The 16,516-nt window shown below is 47.5% G+C and overlaps 1 protein-coding gene across 2 annotated transcripts in view; it reads left to right on the forward strand.

Annotated features, from left to right (window-relative positions):
• Nucleotides 1–16,516, forward strand: part of LOC139370727 (plexin-B1-like) — a 132,965-nt gene that overhangs the window by 95,275 nt on the left and 21,174 nt on the right. For both annotated transcript variants that reach the window (XM_071110382.1, XM_071110383.1), the window contains 9 exons: nucleotides 1,974–2,156; nucleotides 6,682–6,810; nucleotides 7,253–7,353; nucleotides 9,332–9,464; nucleotides 10,238–10,394; nucleotides 12,965–13,073; nucleotides 14,282–14,390; nucleotides 14,861–15,871; nucleotides 16,318–16,452. In XM_071110382.1, the coding sequence (XP_070966483.1) occupies nucleotides 1,974–2,156; nucleotides 6,682–6,810; nucleotides 7,253–7,353; nucleotides 9,332–9,464; nucleotides 10,238–10,394; nucleotides 12,965–13,073; nucleotides 14,282–14,390; nucleotides 14,861–15,871; nucleotides 16,318–16,452 (2,067 nt within the window). The remainder of the gene's footprint in view (nucleotides 1–1,973; nucleotides 2,157–6,681; nucleotides 6,811–7,252; nucleotides 7,354–9,331; nucleotides 9,465–10,237; nucleotides 10,395–12,964; nucleotides 13,074–14,281; nucleotides 14,391–14,860; nucleotides 15,872–16,317; nucleotides 16,453–16,516) is intronic.

The raw sequence follows: 16,516 nt of genomic DNA on the forward strand, positions 1-16,516 counted from the left end.
ATTCCTTATTGTGTTGTGTCTCTGGAAGCTTTAGTTTACAGTCCCTTTTATTGCTGATATTTAGGCTACCTCGTATGAGGAAATTGTGGGGCAACAATGGGCACTTTCCGGTGCCCCTTGCCAAAAATCCAACAATTTGTAACCATTCTGTGCCAGATTGTAAGCAGTAATCCTTGTTTTATTGTGTCTGGTAGTGTTTTATTTAATAGTTCTGTTCAGCTGGTATGTATTACGAAATGACATGGCATGCAATTGATACGTTTTGGTCCTTGTTTGAAAACCTAGTGGTAGTATTAGAAATATAAGTGAAGTGATAATAATGTAGTATGTATGCTGTAACTGTGTTTTAAGTACTTAGAAGGCAACTAGAGGATGGTAAAATAGAGTTTAACTGGGTTTCCTCGACATGTGCGATTGTCTTCTAAATTTCAAAGTCCGAATGTCTTCTAAGTTTACTGTAAGCCTACTATTGAGCATGCTACTAGATCAGACGCTTTCCGGAGTCATTTGGTTTCAGCAACGTGACCTCCATGTTAGAAATGTCATGACATTTAATTTGATCTTTTAGTACAGACAAATGTAATCCTCCTATTTGGGGAATTCAATTTGATTATTTTCTCGTAATGCCACTAGCTTTGGAAATTCCCCTGTTGTCTCTCTCTGTGTGTGTGTGTGTGTGTATGTGTGTGTGTGTGTGTGTGTGCTGTATACACATGTGTATACTTGTATGTGCGCTTTTGTGTGTACCTTTTGGTCCGACTACCGCACCAACTACAGTTGGTCGCTGAGCCACAGTGTGTTTAATGATACATCACATAGAGGAAACAGAACAATTGTTCAACTCTGACCCTTGAATGCTGTTTACCTCCAGTGAGGGTTGGGGAACAGTAGTGTGGTGGTGCTGTGTCCTAAATGACACCCTATTCCCTGTATAGTGCACTACTTTTGACCAGAGCCCTATGGGCCCTGGTCAAAAGTAGTGCACTACATAGGAAACAGGGCGGGACGCATGCTGGGTAATTTAATAGGATTGTAAGGGGGGAATTGATCTGCGGCATTAGCCTTCATTAGCCGGAGGGCCATGTTTAACGAGGACTGACAAGGACAGATAAAGTCACCCACCGCCGAGAAGCGAAGGAGGGAGATGGCAACAGTGAAGCAGACAGGACAGGGAAGGAGAGCCAGGGGGAGGAAGCAAGAGATTGGGTGTGTGTGTGAGGGAGGGAGATAGGGTTATGGGGAGATAGGGATAGTGCTGGGCTAAGTCTCTGTAACAAATTGGAACACCATAGGAAACCATCAAAACAGGTCACTATGAACAGTGGGTAGATCCCAATGTTTATTTCTTGTACCTCCTGTTGTTGCTTTTTTTTTTTTTTTTTTTTTTTTGCAGGGCCTCGTAAACTGGTTATTAATCTTGACACAGCGTCATCATAATGAAATTCCGTGGATGCATTTGTGTTTGGGAGATTGTAGAAACAGATTGTTGTACTCGGAATTGTTCTTGATCTAGTAATGACTTGCTCTCGGGTGTTCCCAAAACTTGCGGAACAAAAAAACAACCTGTCCAACCATAGATCTTCCTTTGTCAAAGGGTCGAAGCTAAAAAAAAAATTGAGCACTTTGGAACACTGTTTGCCGGATTCCTGCAATAGTTTCCCCCTCACCTCTAACCCTACCAGTATAAATTGTGACTGTGTTCGTATAGGATTCGAGGGAGCCACTATAGACTTTTAGCACCTGTCTAACCTTCCACGCAATTAATAATACTAGTGAACGAGTTGCCGCTGTGTATCTGTTTTTGACCATAGATTTTTAAGCGCAAATCCATCTGCATTTAGACTTGTTGTCTGACTGTAACGCTATTGTTTTCATTGTAGATACATTTGACCTACTTTAATAAACTGTTTCCTACTGCCTCATACGACTCTAAACTACGTTCATTTGCATATTCCTTCCCTCTTGACCTATAGAATACCCTTGATGCCTACCCCTGTGGTTCGGACCACACCCCCAGTCCAATGGCCAGCCGGGTGCCGGTGGAAACCGAGCCCATATTGGACAGCCCGTCTGCCCGTCTCACCGCAGTGGCTGTCAGCGTGAGGGTGGGACATACCATCGCCTTCCTGGGGGATTCAAAGGGGAACCTGCGCAAGGTAGAGACCATAGAGATCAAACTGATGGAGTGGTTTATATCTATGGTATAAGGGGACCACCTTCAATACCGATCAAAATAAGATTATATTGACAGGGGCGACCTGATCCTAGATCAGGACTCTTTGTGAATTTTGGGCCCTGACTAGACATGTTCTATGCTGGTTGTTTTTGTATAAAGTATATTCCAGTACATTCCGTTGCATGAAGTGAGCCTTTGATCATCTGTAGATAACTGCAGCTCCAGATATTCGCAAACTGCCGCGCGAACACATGCACACACAAACACGCTCACTAAGAGGTCAGAAATAGCATCTTCCACAGTAGCGCAGTCTGTACTCAGCACTCCATAAATAGTAGAAGGAGCAGACCTGTCCAGGTAACGAATGCGTCCTTCTTAATTGGCTCTGGGTGCGTTTTGCTTTTCCATGGACCTGCCAGATAACACTAGTACTGTTGTTATGCACAGTAAGACCTCTTCTCTTTCTCTCTCCCCTTTTCTTCGGCTGGGTTCTCTCTCCCCCCCCCCCGCCACAGCTCTCTTTCTTCCCCTTACTTAATTTATTCATGTCCTGTTTCGTAAAACGTAGCGGTGTCCTCCATTGTCTGGTCGAAAGCCCTGTAAGTTTCCATGGAAAGGCAGTATTGGCCCAGCATGGACCAGGTCACTGATAGAGGAAGGGCCGTATAGACTGACACTATTGTTAACCGTACAAGCTACGAGGGGGATATTCGTACATCCACCCTGTACCATCCTCCGATATAGAGAACCGGGAACGGACATCTCTATACAAACTCAACAGCCGTAATTGTCCCAGAACATTAAGTCTAGGCGGTATGGCTTGGATAAGTCCAGGTCATTGTGTTGCCATGTTGGCTGGGATAAATCCAATCCACTGGGTTGTCATGTTGGCTAACATAAGTCCATTCCATTGGTTTGCCAGCTTGGCTGGGACAAGTCCAGTCCATTGGGTTGCAGTGTTGGCTGGAATAAGTCCAGTCCATTGGCTTTCCTTATTGGCTGGGGTCACATGAAGCTGGTGTGAACAGGAGGCACTGTTCTGTTCAGTCCGCTAGATTTTTGTGGACCAGGGTGCCCACATTGGAGGGTTGGGGGGGGGGGGGGGGGGGGGGGCTTTGTGTTAACATGACAGTGATACACAGAGGGCTTGTCAAATATGACATTAGGGCCAGGGATTGAGTTTGTCACCCAAACATGGAAATTAAAGGGGTTGGGGGGAAGGGGGGGGGGGGCTCTTGGGGTGAATCTCAGTAGTTTAAATTTGCTCGGTTCGCCTATCGCTGTCAGTGAAGCCAAGGAGAAGCCACATCAGAGTATTTATAAGCATCACGAGTACATAACAGTAGCGAGTTCTCTCACTCGAGGAATGTCACTCGAGGAATGGTGACTAGCGCTAACAATTAGCGCTTTGTGCCATTTTTCTTTTGTCAATAGGTGCCCTGCAGTTGTGACCAGGGCGGAGTGGGGTAGAGTGGAGGGAAGCTCTATCAGCACAATGACACCCATTAACAGTAAAAAAAAAAAAAAAAACATTATACACTGACCACAAAACAACACCACTGGCTAGCTAATATCAGTCCATGACTCAGGTCTTTGTTGTGTGTGTCACAGTCCATAGACGCTGACTAGTGGCAACTAGATGGGAAAAATCAGTTCTAAACAGAAGGCCCTATTCTCTTTCCGTAGACTCATCAGTCCTCACACCCGCACACTGCCGAATTGTGTGAATGAAGTCCCTAACTGTCCCTAACTGTAGTCCCAGAACTATATATGACCCTGGGACATACTAGATACCATTGCCTGCCATTGTGCCCTTGAGCAAGCCACAGAACCCCTTACAATTGCTCTAGTGGTGCTGCACCGTGGCTGGCCCATTGCTTCCAACCCCTCGGTGTGAGAGTGTGAGTGTCTTTGGAGGGGTTTGTGTTGTGAGCATTAAAGGCACATTTTTTGTTCTCTGTAAGTTAATTGAAAATAAAGTACATATTATCTTACATGTGCGTCTCTCGCTTGCGTATTACTGCACAAGACTGATACCCTCTAGGTGAATTGGCAGTGAAATAGATATTTGTTGAAAATGGTATTTGTTTAAGCTCTATACCTAGAACAGATTTGATATTGGGAAGTCGATTGATTTGTATTGGCCATCAAGTGCCTTTGGCCTCCCGAGTGGCGCAGCGTTCTAAGGCACTGCATCTCAGTGCTTGAGGCATCACTAGACACCCTAGTTCAATTCCAAGCTGTATCGCAACCGTCTGTGTCCGGGGGTCCCATAGGGCGGCGCACAATTGGCCCAGCGTTGGCCGGTGTAGGCCGTCATTGTAAATAAGAATTTGTTCTTAACTGACTTGCCTAGTTAAATAAAAAAAATCTATGCGATTTCATTGTCACAAATGTCGTATTAACTTCCTGGAGGCCAAAAGTTGGAAGAAAGAGCAATGACATCCAGTACAAAAAAATAGTACATTTCCCCCCAAATGAACAAATGCTACATTTCCCCCCAAATGAACAAATGCTACATTTCCCCCCAAATGAACAAATGCTACATTTCCCCCCAAATGAACAAATGCTACATTTCCCCCCAAATGAACAAATGATACATTTCCCCCCAAATGAACAAATGATACATTTCCCCCCAAATGAACAAATGCTACATTTCCCCCCAAATGAACAAATGCTACATTTCCCCCCAAATGAACAAATGCTACATTTCCCCCCAAATGAACAAATGCTACATTTCCCCCCAAATGAACAAATGCTACATTTCCCCCCAAATGAACAAATGCTACATTTCCCCCCAAATGAACAAATGATACATTTCCCCCCAAATGAACAAATGCTACATTTCCCCCCAAATGAACAAATGCTACATTTCCCCACAAATGAACAAATGCTACACGTCACAAAACAGTTCAATCCATTAGGTTGAGGTAGGCGGGCAGTATTTCCTGCTGTTCCACTGTTAAAAACTGGGGCATGGGGGGGGGGGGACTGAGCCACCTTAATGTGAGAAGTGCTTGACCGGGAGCTCCACAGCGTCAGGCTTTTATGTTATTTACAGCAGGCCTTTCACATCAGGTTACCTGTCTAATGTAATGCTATTACTGGACATTCCACTCCTCCACTCTTTCGCTCTTTCACGTGGACCTCCACCAGAGTGCAATCATCCTAATGTGATGGGTGTGGGTAGTGGGTGTGTGTAGTGGGGATGGGTGGGTGTGTGTAGGTGGGTGGGTGTGTGTAGGGGGGGGGGGGGGGGTGACAGAGCGAACGAGAAGGAGCAAGAGGCATAGAAAGAACATGTCTGTGTTTCAATCTGTGAAAGTGTGTGTGTGTGTGCCTGCATCTGAGTTTGTTTGTTCTGTAGTGTGTGTGTGTGTGTGTGTGTCTCCAGGCAGGGCCACACACAGATGATGGGGAGTGCAATGGTCGAGATATAGGCCAAGATTTCGCCGTGATGAGATAATCCAATTCTATTGGACGGTGGGGGAGAGTTTTGGGTCAGCTATGCCGTCGCATGTTCTTTGATCCCGGCGTTCATCAAAGGCTTTGACTGTTTAGGCTCTAATAACAGCAATTTAGCCCACACGAGAGCACAGTTAGTCCCCCAACATGGCAACCCTACAGAACAGATGAGTCAGAGGGGTTGCCAGACATGAAACAACTGATTTTAAATTAGATTCTCCCTTCTTCAAAGGGGAGCAAGCTTAGGGCATTGACGCATCAGATCAGCCTTTCTTTTCAAGAAATGCCAAGGCAAATCTCTCTGCATTTCTTGAAGAAATACACGCCTGCATTGAAATAATATTCAGACACAGACAAACGCACACGTAGACAAACAAGCAAACACACGCACATGCATAGACAAACATGCACACACACACCTATACCCACGCCCAAACACGAATCGGGTGTGTATTGAAATGAGAGCGAGAGGAGAGCGATTTTAAAAAGTGATGAGGATGACTGACTGAACTGCATCTACTTGCCACACGAACAATTACCCCGTCTCCATGTTCCCAGTTGACCTCTTCAAGACACACATTTAGATTGGCATCCCAACTCCTCCAACCAGCGCGTCTTCATGCTTTCAGCAGACCTATGACGTTTCACCGTTTTAAACTCTGAAAACGTTGTGGCTCAAAATACTTCAAACACCAACCGAATTCAATTTAGCACACTTGTTATTCCTAATGGCTATATTTAACAGCCCATGCTAGGCTATTTGTCTCCCTGCCTAGTGAATTATATAACTAGTGGAATGCGTCACATTAAAATAGAATTTCAAATGACTTTTTACGAAAATTGTCATCTTTTGGATTCTATAATATTGTAGCGATCCTCGCTAATGAGCCTACGTTATAACTCCCTCAAGTAGGCTAACCCTAATGCATGTTTTCCTTTCACACAAGTGACTTGAGTTCTGTTACTCCTCCATCCGTTTGCCATAACGAATTGAAATGTACCTTATGGGGTTCTTAACCATTGGCTTGTGTGTGCTCCAGGTGTTCCTGGGCCCTAATGGTGAGGTGGAGGAGTATGCCGTCGTCTCCATCCAGGCCAACGCAGCCATCAGCTCTGACCTGGTCCTGGATCAGTCAGAGGAACATCTCTTCATCATGACCTCCACCATGGTACAGTACACTAGCCTGGTCCCAGAACAGTTGGCGCTGTCTTAACTCTCTCGTGTTGTTGTCTGTGTTTCACAGTTGAATCCCACTTCTGACGCCAACAGTACACCACGTCACAACTTAAGGCTCCCCCCCAGTGGTCAACAAGTGTCTCTCATAAAATACTATTTTATAGTTTTTTAGCAGCATTTCCCAAACTCGGTCCTGGGGGCACCAAGGGTGGCAGGTTTGGGAGGCGCTGGTATATAGTTCTCATTCCACAGCAGCTCTTTTAGGCCTGAGGACGAGGTTACATGTATAGTAATGACTTAATCCACAGCACCAATAGGTTAAGACTAGGGGGGGGGTAAAATGGGTCTCCTTTTGGCTCGGTTAAGAGCTGCGTCATCATTTGTTGGACATAACGTCATGATGAATATTCCCTGTTTTTTTGTTGCGGTCACAGCTGCAGAAGAGGCCAGTGGCAGAGTGCCACGAACACCTGGACTGCCAGGCCTGTTTGTCGGCCCACGACCCCTACTGTGGCTGGTGTGTCCTGGAGGGGAGGTGAGCGGCTCATTCGGAGTAATCCAATGGGATTGATTGTCACAAATTACTTTTATTGTCATGTAACCTGGTACATTTTTTCATGTAATCCACACAATTCTGTCTCTGGTTAAAGGGTTGACATATCAAACTAGAGCCCAGAGTTTACCATTGTCAGGTCAAGCACACTGGAAAAACTCAGGGCATTGCAGATGCTCAACACAGTCAGAGAATGTATTTGTGGTACCACTCGTACTTACTCAAATCAAATCAAATGTTATCAAATCAAATTTTATTTGTCACATACACATGGTTAGCAGATGTTAATGCGAGTGTAGCGAAATGCTTGTGCTTCTAGTTCCGACAATGCAGTAATAACCAACAAGTAATCTAACTAACAATTCCAAAACTACTGTCTTGTACACAGTGTAAGGGGATAAAGAATATGTACATAAGGATATATGAATGAGTGATGGTACAGAGCAGCATAGGCAAGATACAGTAGATGGTATCGAGTACAGTATATACATATGAGATGAGTATGTAAACAAAGTGGCATAGTTAAAGTGGCTAGTGATACATGTATTACATAAGGATACAGTCGATGATATAGAGTACAGTATATAAGTATGCATATGAGATGAATAATGTAGGGTAAGTAACATTATATAAGGTAGCATTGTTTAAAGTGGCTAGTGATATATTTACATCATTTCCCATCAATTCCCATTATTAAAGTGGCTGGAGTTGAGTCAGTGTCAGTGTGTTGGCAGCAGCCACTCAATGTTAGTGGTGGCTGTTTAACAGTCTGATGGCCTTGAGATAGAAGCTGTTTTTCAGTCTCTCGGTCCCAGCTTTGATGCACCTGTACTGACCTCGCCTTCTGGATGATAGCGGGGTGAACAGGCAGTGGCTCGGGTGGTTGATGTCCTTGATGATCTTTATGGCCTTCCTGTGACATCGGGTGGTGTAGGTGTCCTGGAGGGCAGGTAGTTTGCCCCCGGTGATGCGTTGTGCAGACCTCACTACCCTCTGGAGAGCCTTACGGTTGAGGGCGGAGCAGTTGCCGTACCAGGCTGTGATACAGCCCGCCAGGATGCTCTCGATTGTGCATCTGTAGAAGTTTGTGAGTGCTTTTGGTGACAAGCCGAATTTCTTCAGCCTCCTGAGGTTGAAGAGGCGCTGCTGCGCCTTCTTCACAATGCTGTCTGTGTGAGTGGACCAATTCAGTTTGTCTGTGATGTGTATGCCGAGGAACTTAAAACTTGCTACCCTCTCCACTACTGTTCCATCGATGTGGATAGGGGGGTGTTCCCTCTGCTGTTTCCTGAAGTCCACAATCATCTCCTTAGTTTTGTTGACGTTGAGTGTGAGGTTATTTTCCTGACACCACACTCCGGGGGATTGCTATGAGTAACGATGCAGTGATGAAGAGCATCATCTCTTTTACCGTCTCTTTCTCACTCTCCTTCCTCCCCCTCTCCCATCTCCTGCACCATGGCCACCTGTCCTCCCTCCTTGTTCTCCATTTTCCCCGGCTAATGTTATTTAATGTTATCAACTCGCCTGGCTTTCTATCCTCCTTCCACATTCACTTCATTTCCCCCCACTCTATTTCTCCCATCGACAGTGTGTAGCCGGTCCACGCTCAAAAAGGAGATTCAAGGATTTTTAGTATTTATTTCATTCAGGGTTAGGCAGATAGACAAACCTTTCGGCCTTCGTCAGCGTCATCGCCTCTTTGCGCCCCCCGGTTCCTCTCACTCTTCACTCTCTCCCTTTCCCGTGTTCCCATTCTCTCTGTCCCTCCGTTTCCTGTCTCCCTCCCTCCCCTTGCCCTTATAGTCCTCTCCTCCCTCTTCCCCTCCTGTCTCCGTCTACATCCTGCCCTTTTATAGCGAGCGATACGACACCGAGGCCATGACGTGTCTGTTACGGTATGATTTGATCGTGTAGGAGTGTACGGTATTGTGTGATGATAATCGGTTGTGTGTTTTAGGTGTGGCCAGCAGTCTCAGTGTTCACACAGGGCTCAGGCGGGCCAGTGGCTGTGGAGCTTCGACATGGAGCAGCAGTGCCTCACCATCCAGTCCCTCGGCCCCTCCAACATCAGCCGCGAGGAGAAGAGACGTGTACGTGTGCGCGAACACGCCTCTGTGTCTCTGTGCCTCTGTGCCTCTGTGCCCCTGTGCCTCTGTGTCTCTGTGTGTATGCTTTCGATTGCATGTGTGTCTATGGGTGTCCACGTACATGGGTATGCGAGCACATGCTCATAGACAGTGCATTCCTTTATGTCCACACTGTACATAGTGTTTGCTCGTTTGACTTCCAGCGTCGGAGCGAAGATCAGAGATGGTTATCAGAATCGGTGCTAGCTGCCCCCGTCTCAACATCTAGTAGAAATCATGTATTAAGTGATTCGGCTCTGGACAGTTGTACAGAATAGTTCATGTCAATTGTACATATGTATATCACCTGACATTTTGGATTAATAGTGGGAGGGAAGGGGGAGGGGGGTGGGGGGGGGGGTAGGTGAAGGTGATATGGTGGATTCTTCTTGAGGATTTGCCTTTTTTTAATCTGCTCACATCAATACGGTGGGAGGGAGGGAGCGAGTGCGAGTTTGGACTATTGAGATGCTGCTTGTCAGTGGTGACAAAACTCCTCGAGGGAGACTCGATCTCTCCTCAGTTTCTCAGGCCTTCAACGACATCTCTGTGATATCCAGATAAATCCAGATCTTACCAACCTTTATCAAGTTCAAACCAGTTCTATCCAGCCAAGGTCCAATTTAGTGTTCCTTGAGTTCCTGGATTTAGTTGAAATGCAGAGCCGAGCCAGCTCATTCACACTCTCTCTTTCCCTCTCTCTCACATCCTCCCCCTCTTCTCCCTACCTCCCTTAGATTGCTCTATCAGTCCCGGGCCTGCCCATCCTAGAAGAGGACAACTCGTACGCCTGTTACTTCCATGACACTGAGAGTCCTGCCACCGTCACCGACACGGGCGTCACCTGCCTCTCCCCCGACCCCCACAGGGTGCCAGCTGTGCCCCCAGGACAAGGTGAGTACCAACGGGGTGAGATCAGCATGTACTGGGCATTCAACCTGCATCTACATACTTTTTTTTTACACACACTGAGTTTCATGAGTCCATTAAAGTGGCTGGCTGGCTGGCTGGCTGGCTGGCTGGCTGGCATGCATACAGGAATGCAATGCATACAGGCATGCCATGCATACAGGCATGCCATGCATACAGGCATGCCATGCATACAGGCATGGCATGCTTACAGGCATGGCATGCATACAGGCATGCATACAGGCCGATCAGCCTGTAGCGACATCCTATGTCCTTGCAGAGCAGATGTGTGTTGCAGCCCAATCCTCTTTGGCTCCCAGTTTACACAGCAGGGAGTAATCTCCAACTCCGCCGGTCCGGGTAGCAGGTATAACTAATGATTTTAAATTCACGCAACAATTCAGCCTCTTCTATCTTTTTGTCTGGGATAGTCTGCGACGGTTCGGTTGCGTGCTTGGAGCCGTCGATTTGTTTTAGTTAGTCATTTCGGAGGAATTACGGGGATTAACTGTTAACTATCAAGCGCCGATACAAAAGCAAGCATGTATACGCTTGTGGGTAGTTGGACGTTGTCACGTTCGTCGTAGTGAGGAGACCAAGGCGCAGCGTGATGAGAATACATTCTTCTTTTAATAAACGAAGAACACTTAACAAACTAATACAAAACAACAAAACGAACGTGAGGCTATGAACAACGAGTGCTGACACAGGCACAGTCATACATAGACAACAACCCACAAAATACCCAATGAATATGGCTACCTAAACATTTCTTGGGGCCGCCTCTCGGGCTTCCGTGCTCGCCGTGTACCTTCATATCGTCGCCGTTCCTCTATTTTCCGGTATTTCTCCTCGTAGTATCGTCGTTCGGCTTTCGCTGCCTCTCTTTCCTCCTCAGAAAGGCGATACTCCCCCGGCTGCGTCCAGGGTCCTGCCCCATCCAATATTTCCTCCCAGGTCCATTTCCCCATTAAATGCTTCTCCTCCTTTTCACACTGCTTGGTCCTTGTTTGGTGGGTTATTCGGTCACGTTCGTCGTAGTGGGGAGACCAAGGCGCAGCGTGATGAGAATACATTCTTCTTTTAATAAACGAAGAACACTTAACAAACTAATTCAAAACGAACGTGAGGCTATGAACAACGAGTGCTGACACAGGCAACTATACATAGACAACAACCCACAAACTATCCAAGGCATATGGCTACCTAAATATGGTCCCCAATCAGAGACAACGATACACAGCTGCCTCTGATTGAGAACCAATCTAGGCAACAATAGACATATAAACCCCTAGACATACAAACCCCCCTAGACAATACAAAAACTAAACAAACCACCCTTGTCACACCCTGACCTAACCAAAATAATAAAGAAAACAAAGATAACTAAGGTCAGGGCGTGACAGACGTATGCATGTACACACAGGAAACTCCTCTCCCCCTGTCCTTTCTCCCCTCCCTCCATCCGTCCACTCTTTTTCTCATCCCCCTATCTCTCTCCCCTCGGTTCCCATGAACATCGTTCCTGGAGCAAGGAGGATTGTTGTGGTTCTCAGGCCGTGAGGGTTAGGTAGTTATGCTCGTCTGCCTGGGGGTATTAGTGAATAGACACACACAGGGGGGCTCCACTGATCCCACATGTATTACAGGGAGATCTGTGTGTGTTTGTGTGTGTGACTGCGTGTGTTTGTATATGGAGTTAGTGTTAGTGTGTGTGTGTGTGTGTGTGTGTGTGTGTGTGTGTGTGGGAGATCTGCGGGGGGGTTCAAATGGGATCTTGGGAGTCCAGCCCTACTCACATAATGTAATCGTGGTTTAGTTCATAGTCTGAACCATTAATTTATTAAGCAGACGCTCTTATCCTGTGATTAGAATTAGGAAGATCAGCTTGATACTTTGAAAATGACTCAAGATTGTATTAAGTGAAGTGATACAATCCAATTGCATTGACCCAGCTCCCGAAAATATTTCCGTGCATGGGCTAGTGTGTGTGTGAGGGAATACACGTCTGCCATATTTACATGCCAGTGTGTGTGTGTCTGTCTGTCTGTGTGTAGGTGTGCAAGTGTGTCTGTGTGTGCAATCAGTGTGCTTCATACTTCACACACGGTGGGCCCCACAGACCTGAACTCCTCCCTCTGCAATGTTTACGTCTGGGGGCTTTGGGGCTGCAGATGGATTTTATTACAGAGCTCTGTTATGACTCTCCACTTGGCCAAGCGTACTCTCAGGCGCTTTTCCAAATGGCACCCCATTCCCTACATAGTGCACTACTTTTGACCAGTCCCCATAATGCACTGAATAGGTAATAGGGCACTATTTGGGGGCGCAATGTCTCACTCTCACGTTCTCCCCTCCTCACACTGTTTTGAAGACGCGGTCAGACCGACAAGGCCAAGTCTCTGTCTCTGTCTCTCAAATCTTCCCGAACAGAGTAGTTTCAGAAAGCTTTGGCACGGTGTTCGGGTAGGGATCCTGGTGAAGTGAAACACAATGTTGCTTATGATTTATCGTTGTTGCCTTTTCTCTTTCTCTCCGTTTCGCTCTCTCCTCAGAGTTTGTCACGGTCACCCTGTCCCTGCGCTTCGGTGATGTCGTCGTCACGGCAACAGAGTTCACCTTCTACGACTGTACCGCCGTCAAGCAGCTGTCTGGGAGCGTGCCGTGAGTTGGCCCACCCCTCTTTTTCCTACTCTTGCTCTCTTTTTTTCCCTTCTATCTCTCTCTCTCTCTCAAACTCTCGTTTGCCCTTCCCGTCTCCTTTGTCTCTCGCTTTCTGTTTCTCTCTTCATTTCGAAATCAATTTCTGCCCTTCTGCCCCCTTCAATAGGGGTCTCTCTCTTTCTCTCTCTTTTTCTCCCCTTCTTCACCCATATGGGCTGATTAACCTGGGTCTGTTGGACCTCTGTACTGAACCACTTGGAACCGCTTATAGCATCTTCCAATCCCCACGCTCCGTTCCAAACCTATTCTAAACCTATCGTACTCTCCTTTCCCACTCACTCACTCACTCTCACTCTCATGGCTGCAGACACCTTACCCTTGCCCTCCACATGTGGTGGTCATATGCCTCCTCCGCTCTCTAGTCTGGTTGATATTAAAACCACATCTCAGAGACATCTCCATATATGGCCTGCAGGAAAACTGTCTGCAAGTGAAAGGACCCAGCCAGAATACTAGGAGCAGGTGCCATGTTTCTTCAGAGAGAAATTCAACAATCTGTTCATTTTTATCAATCTGTTCATTTTCGTTCGACTTTTTGCTTTCTGCGTTGCGTGTTTTATTCCTTATTGATAGTGATAGTTGCCAACTTCACACGGATGCAAAACCCTTAGCAATGCATTGGATACAGTTGGTGTCAGATGCGGGATATCCGGAGATAGGAGTGCCTTGTCAAGCTCTAATGTCTAGTAATGCCCGTATTCAGTTGGATAGAGGGCACGCTTGACCACAAAAGACTAATAGTATGGGCGACGCCATGGTGAGCACTCTATCAATCTCTATGATGTTAGCACATACACTCACTCAATTACCCCTCTTTCTCCTCTCGTCTCCTTTCCTTTCCTTGTACATGGTTCAGAGCACTCTGAACCGCCACTTTATTCAATTAAATGAATGACCTTTTTTTTACCACTGGCCCAAGCTTGCTCTCGCTCTTCCTCTCCTTCCTCCCATTGATCTATTTTTCCGTCGTCTCCTTTCATTTTATTTTCTACCCTCCTTTCACTTTCTTTCTCTCCATACCACCCCCCCCCCCCTCCCTGCTTCTCTCTCTCTCCCTCTCTCGCTCTCTCGTATCCCAATCCTCCTCTCACTCTCTCATTGCAGCTGTGTTAGTATGGTCACTGATACCTGCACTGTTCCTCCTCTAGTTGCCGTGGTTGCGTGTTGAGTCGCTGGGGCTGCAACTGGTGTGTCCACCAGCACACCTGTACCCACAAGCCCACCTGTGACAAGGGGGTCATCATCTACAACGAACACGTAAGTCACACACACACAGCGACCAATGGTCAGTTAGCTAGAGGTCAAACAGCATGCTATGCGCTTTCTGCAAAAGGAACCGCCAGCCTGGCTATTTTGTCCACTGTAGAGTTTGTCCACCTAATGCACCCTAGTGTAAGGCTGGTTGGGGCCGATCAATTGTAGCCGGTTGAGCGAAAGAAGGTCGCTAATGAGAACACAAACTGTTGGGAGTCATTAATAACCAGACACTCATTTTCTCACGGCTCCTCATGTCCCAAAACAAGCGTACATCAGATATAACTAATAATCATCTCCATTTTGCCTGTGTGTCGCCAACCAAATGCATGAGATTTGTCCTCGTTGATGGTAACACTAACAACAACGTGTTTCACATCCAATTTGGGTTTTTCAGTCAACTTATGAGTTTGTTTATTTCTGTCTCGCCCTCTCCCCCATGTCTTCCCCATTTACCCCCCTCCACCACCCAGTTTAAACTCCCCACCTTGGCTCCTCCCACTACTAAAGCCGTAACTATAACAACGACTTCCCCATCCACAACTGTGGCCCCCACAACAGCAACTGCGCCCCCAACAACTACAACAGCAACCGCACCCCCAACAACGACAACTACCACGATTACAACAACTATCGCCACGACTACAACAACCGAAGCCCCAACCACCATAGCTACCACGGAGGAGCCTCCAACAACAACCCTGCCTACAACCGTCCCCACAACCACCACCCCAGAGCCGACTACACCGCCCACCACGGCTATGTCGACGGAGGCCCCCACCACTCTTCCCCCTACAACGTTAGTCGAGGCTACAACGCCCAAGCCTGAGACCACCACCAGTGAGAAAGAGGAGCAAACAACCACAGGAGAGCTCTTTGCAGAGGCTGAAAGTGAAACCGAAGGCCCTGTGGTTACCCCTGGTGACATGGAGCTCGCCGCGGAAACTGAGGTGGCGACAGTTATGACCGAAGACGAGCAGCCGTCCGATGATCTCGCCACCCTAAACCCCCTGGCATTCCCCCCCGAGACATCCCCATTGGAAGTGGTCACCGCGTCCCCCCCTCAGGAACTGGACGAGGCTTTGACTCTGGCCAAGCCCCCCATGGAGGTCCAGCCCACCACTGGCAGCTACCCCTTCCCGACCCCCTTCCCCCTGTGGGAACCGGCCAACTCGGAGCCCACCTTCCACCTAGACCTGACGGGAGCCCACTTCCCTCCCCCACTAGAGCCCCTCCCCCCCACTGAGGCGGAGGGCCAGGGAGCCGAGCCGGACGTGTTCCTCTGGCCCATGGAGGAAGTGGAGGAGGAGACGGAGGGCAAAACGGCGGAGAACGACACCAGCGTTGCGTTTTCGGCCACCACCGTGCTTTCAGGGGACGGAGAGGCAGCTGAGCACTCCCCTTCGGCCTCTGCCTACCCCCGGCTCCTTGACGCCGACTCAGAGCTGGACTACCAGTACGAATCGGCCGACATCTTCCTGCCGGTGAGTTCGAGTTCCCTGGAGCTTCCATGGCCGCCGTGGTCCCAGCTCTTGACTGGACACAGTTCTCTAGAATCCCACTTCTGACACCAATTGCCAGAATCCCCGATGTCCCCTTATCCCCTTGTTATTCCTCACTGTGTTTTGATTTCGTTGTTGACATTGCTTTGGCTTTTGGAAATCGACCTGAAAAAATGGCTGCATCAGCACAAGCTGGAGCAGTTGCTTTTTTGCGAATGTTTTCACATGTTTTATTGTTTGATAGACCATTCTAATAGTCCAGTATTACATCAAAAAGCCTATACCATCCTTATAACGTGTAACTGTCCATTTCTTATGGGTTGATGGGATTTTCAGAAATTTGCGGTAGCTTGTGTTGGTTGGAGTGTGTGTGTGTGTGTCCTTGTGAGTGTGTGTGTATGTATCTAACATGTGTGTTGGGAATGTAGGGGGACGAGGGGTCCTATGTGAGTTGGGGCTCGTCTGCTTGCCCCTGTGTGGAGAAGGTCAAGGATTCGCCTCTGTTACCAGTCAGAGTGGAGAGGAAGATCACGCTACTCGCCCGAAACCTCCACCTGTACCAGGTAAGACACACACACACACACACACACACACCCCTACTCCGGGTTCTGGGGAAATTACAAAAGT

Source organism: Oncorhynchus clarkii, chromosome 17, assembly GCF_045791955.1.
Source record: "Oncorhynchus clarkii lewisi isolate Uvic-CL-2024 chromosome 17, UVic_Ocla_1.0, whole genome shotgun sequence".
Lineage (NCBI taxonomy): Eukaryota > Metazoa > Chordata > Actinopteri > Salmoniformes > Salmonidae > Oncorhynchus > Oncorhynchus clarkii.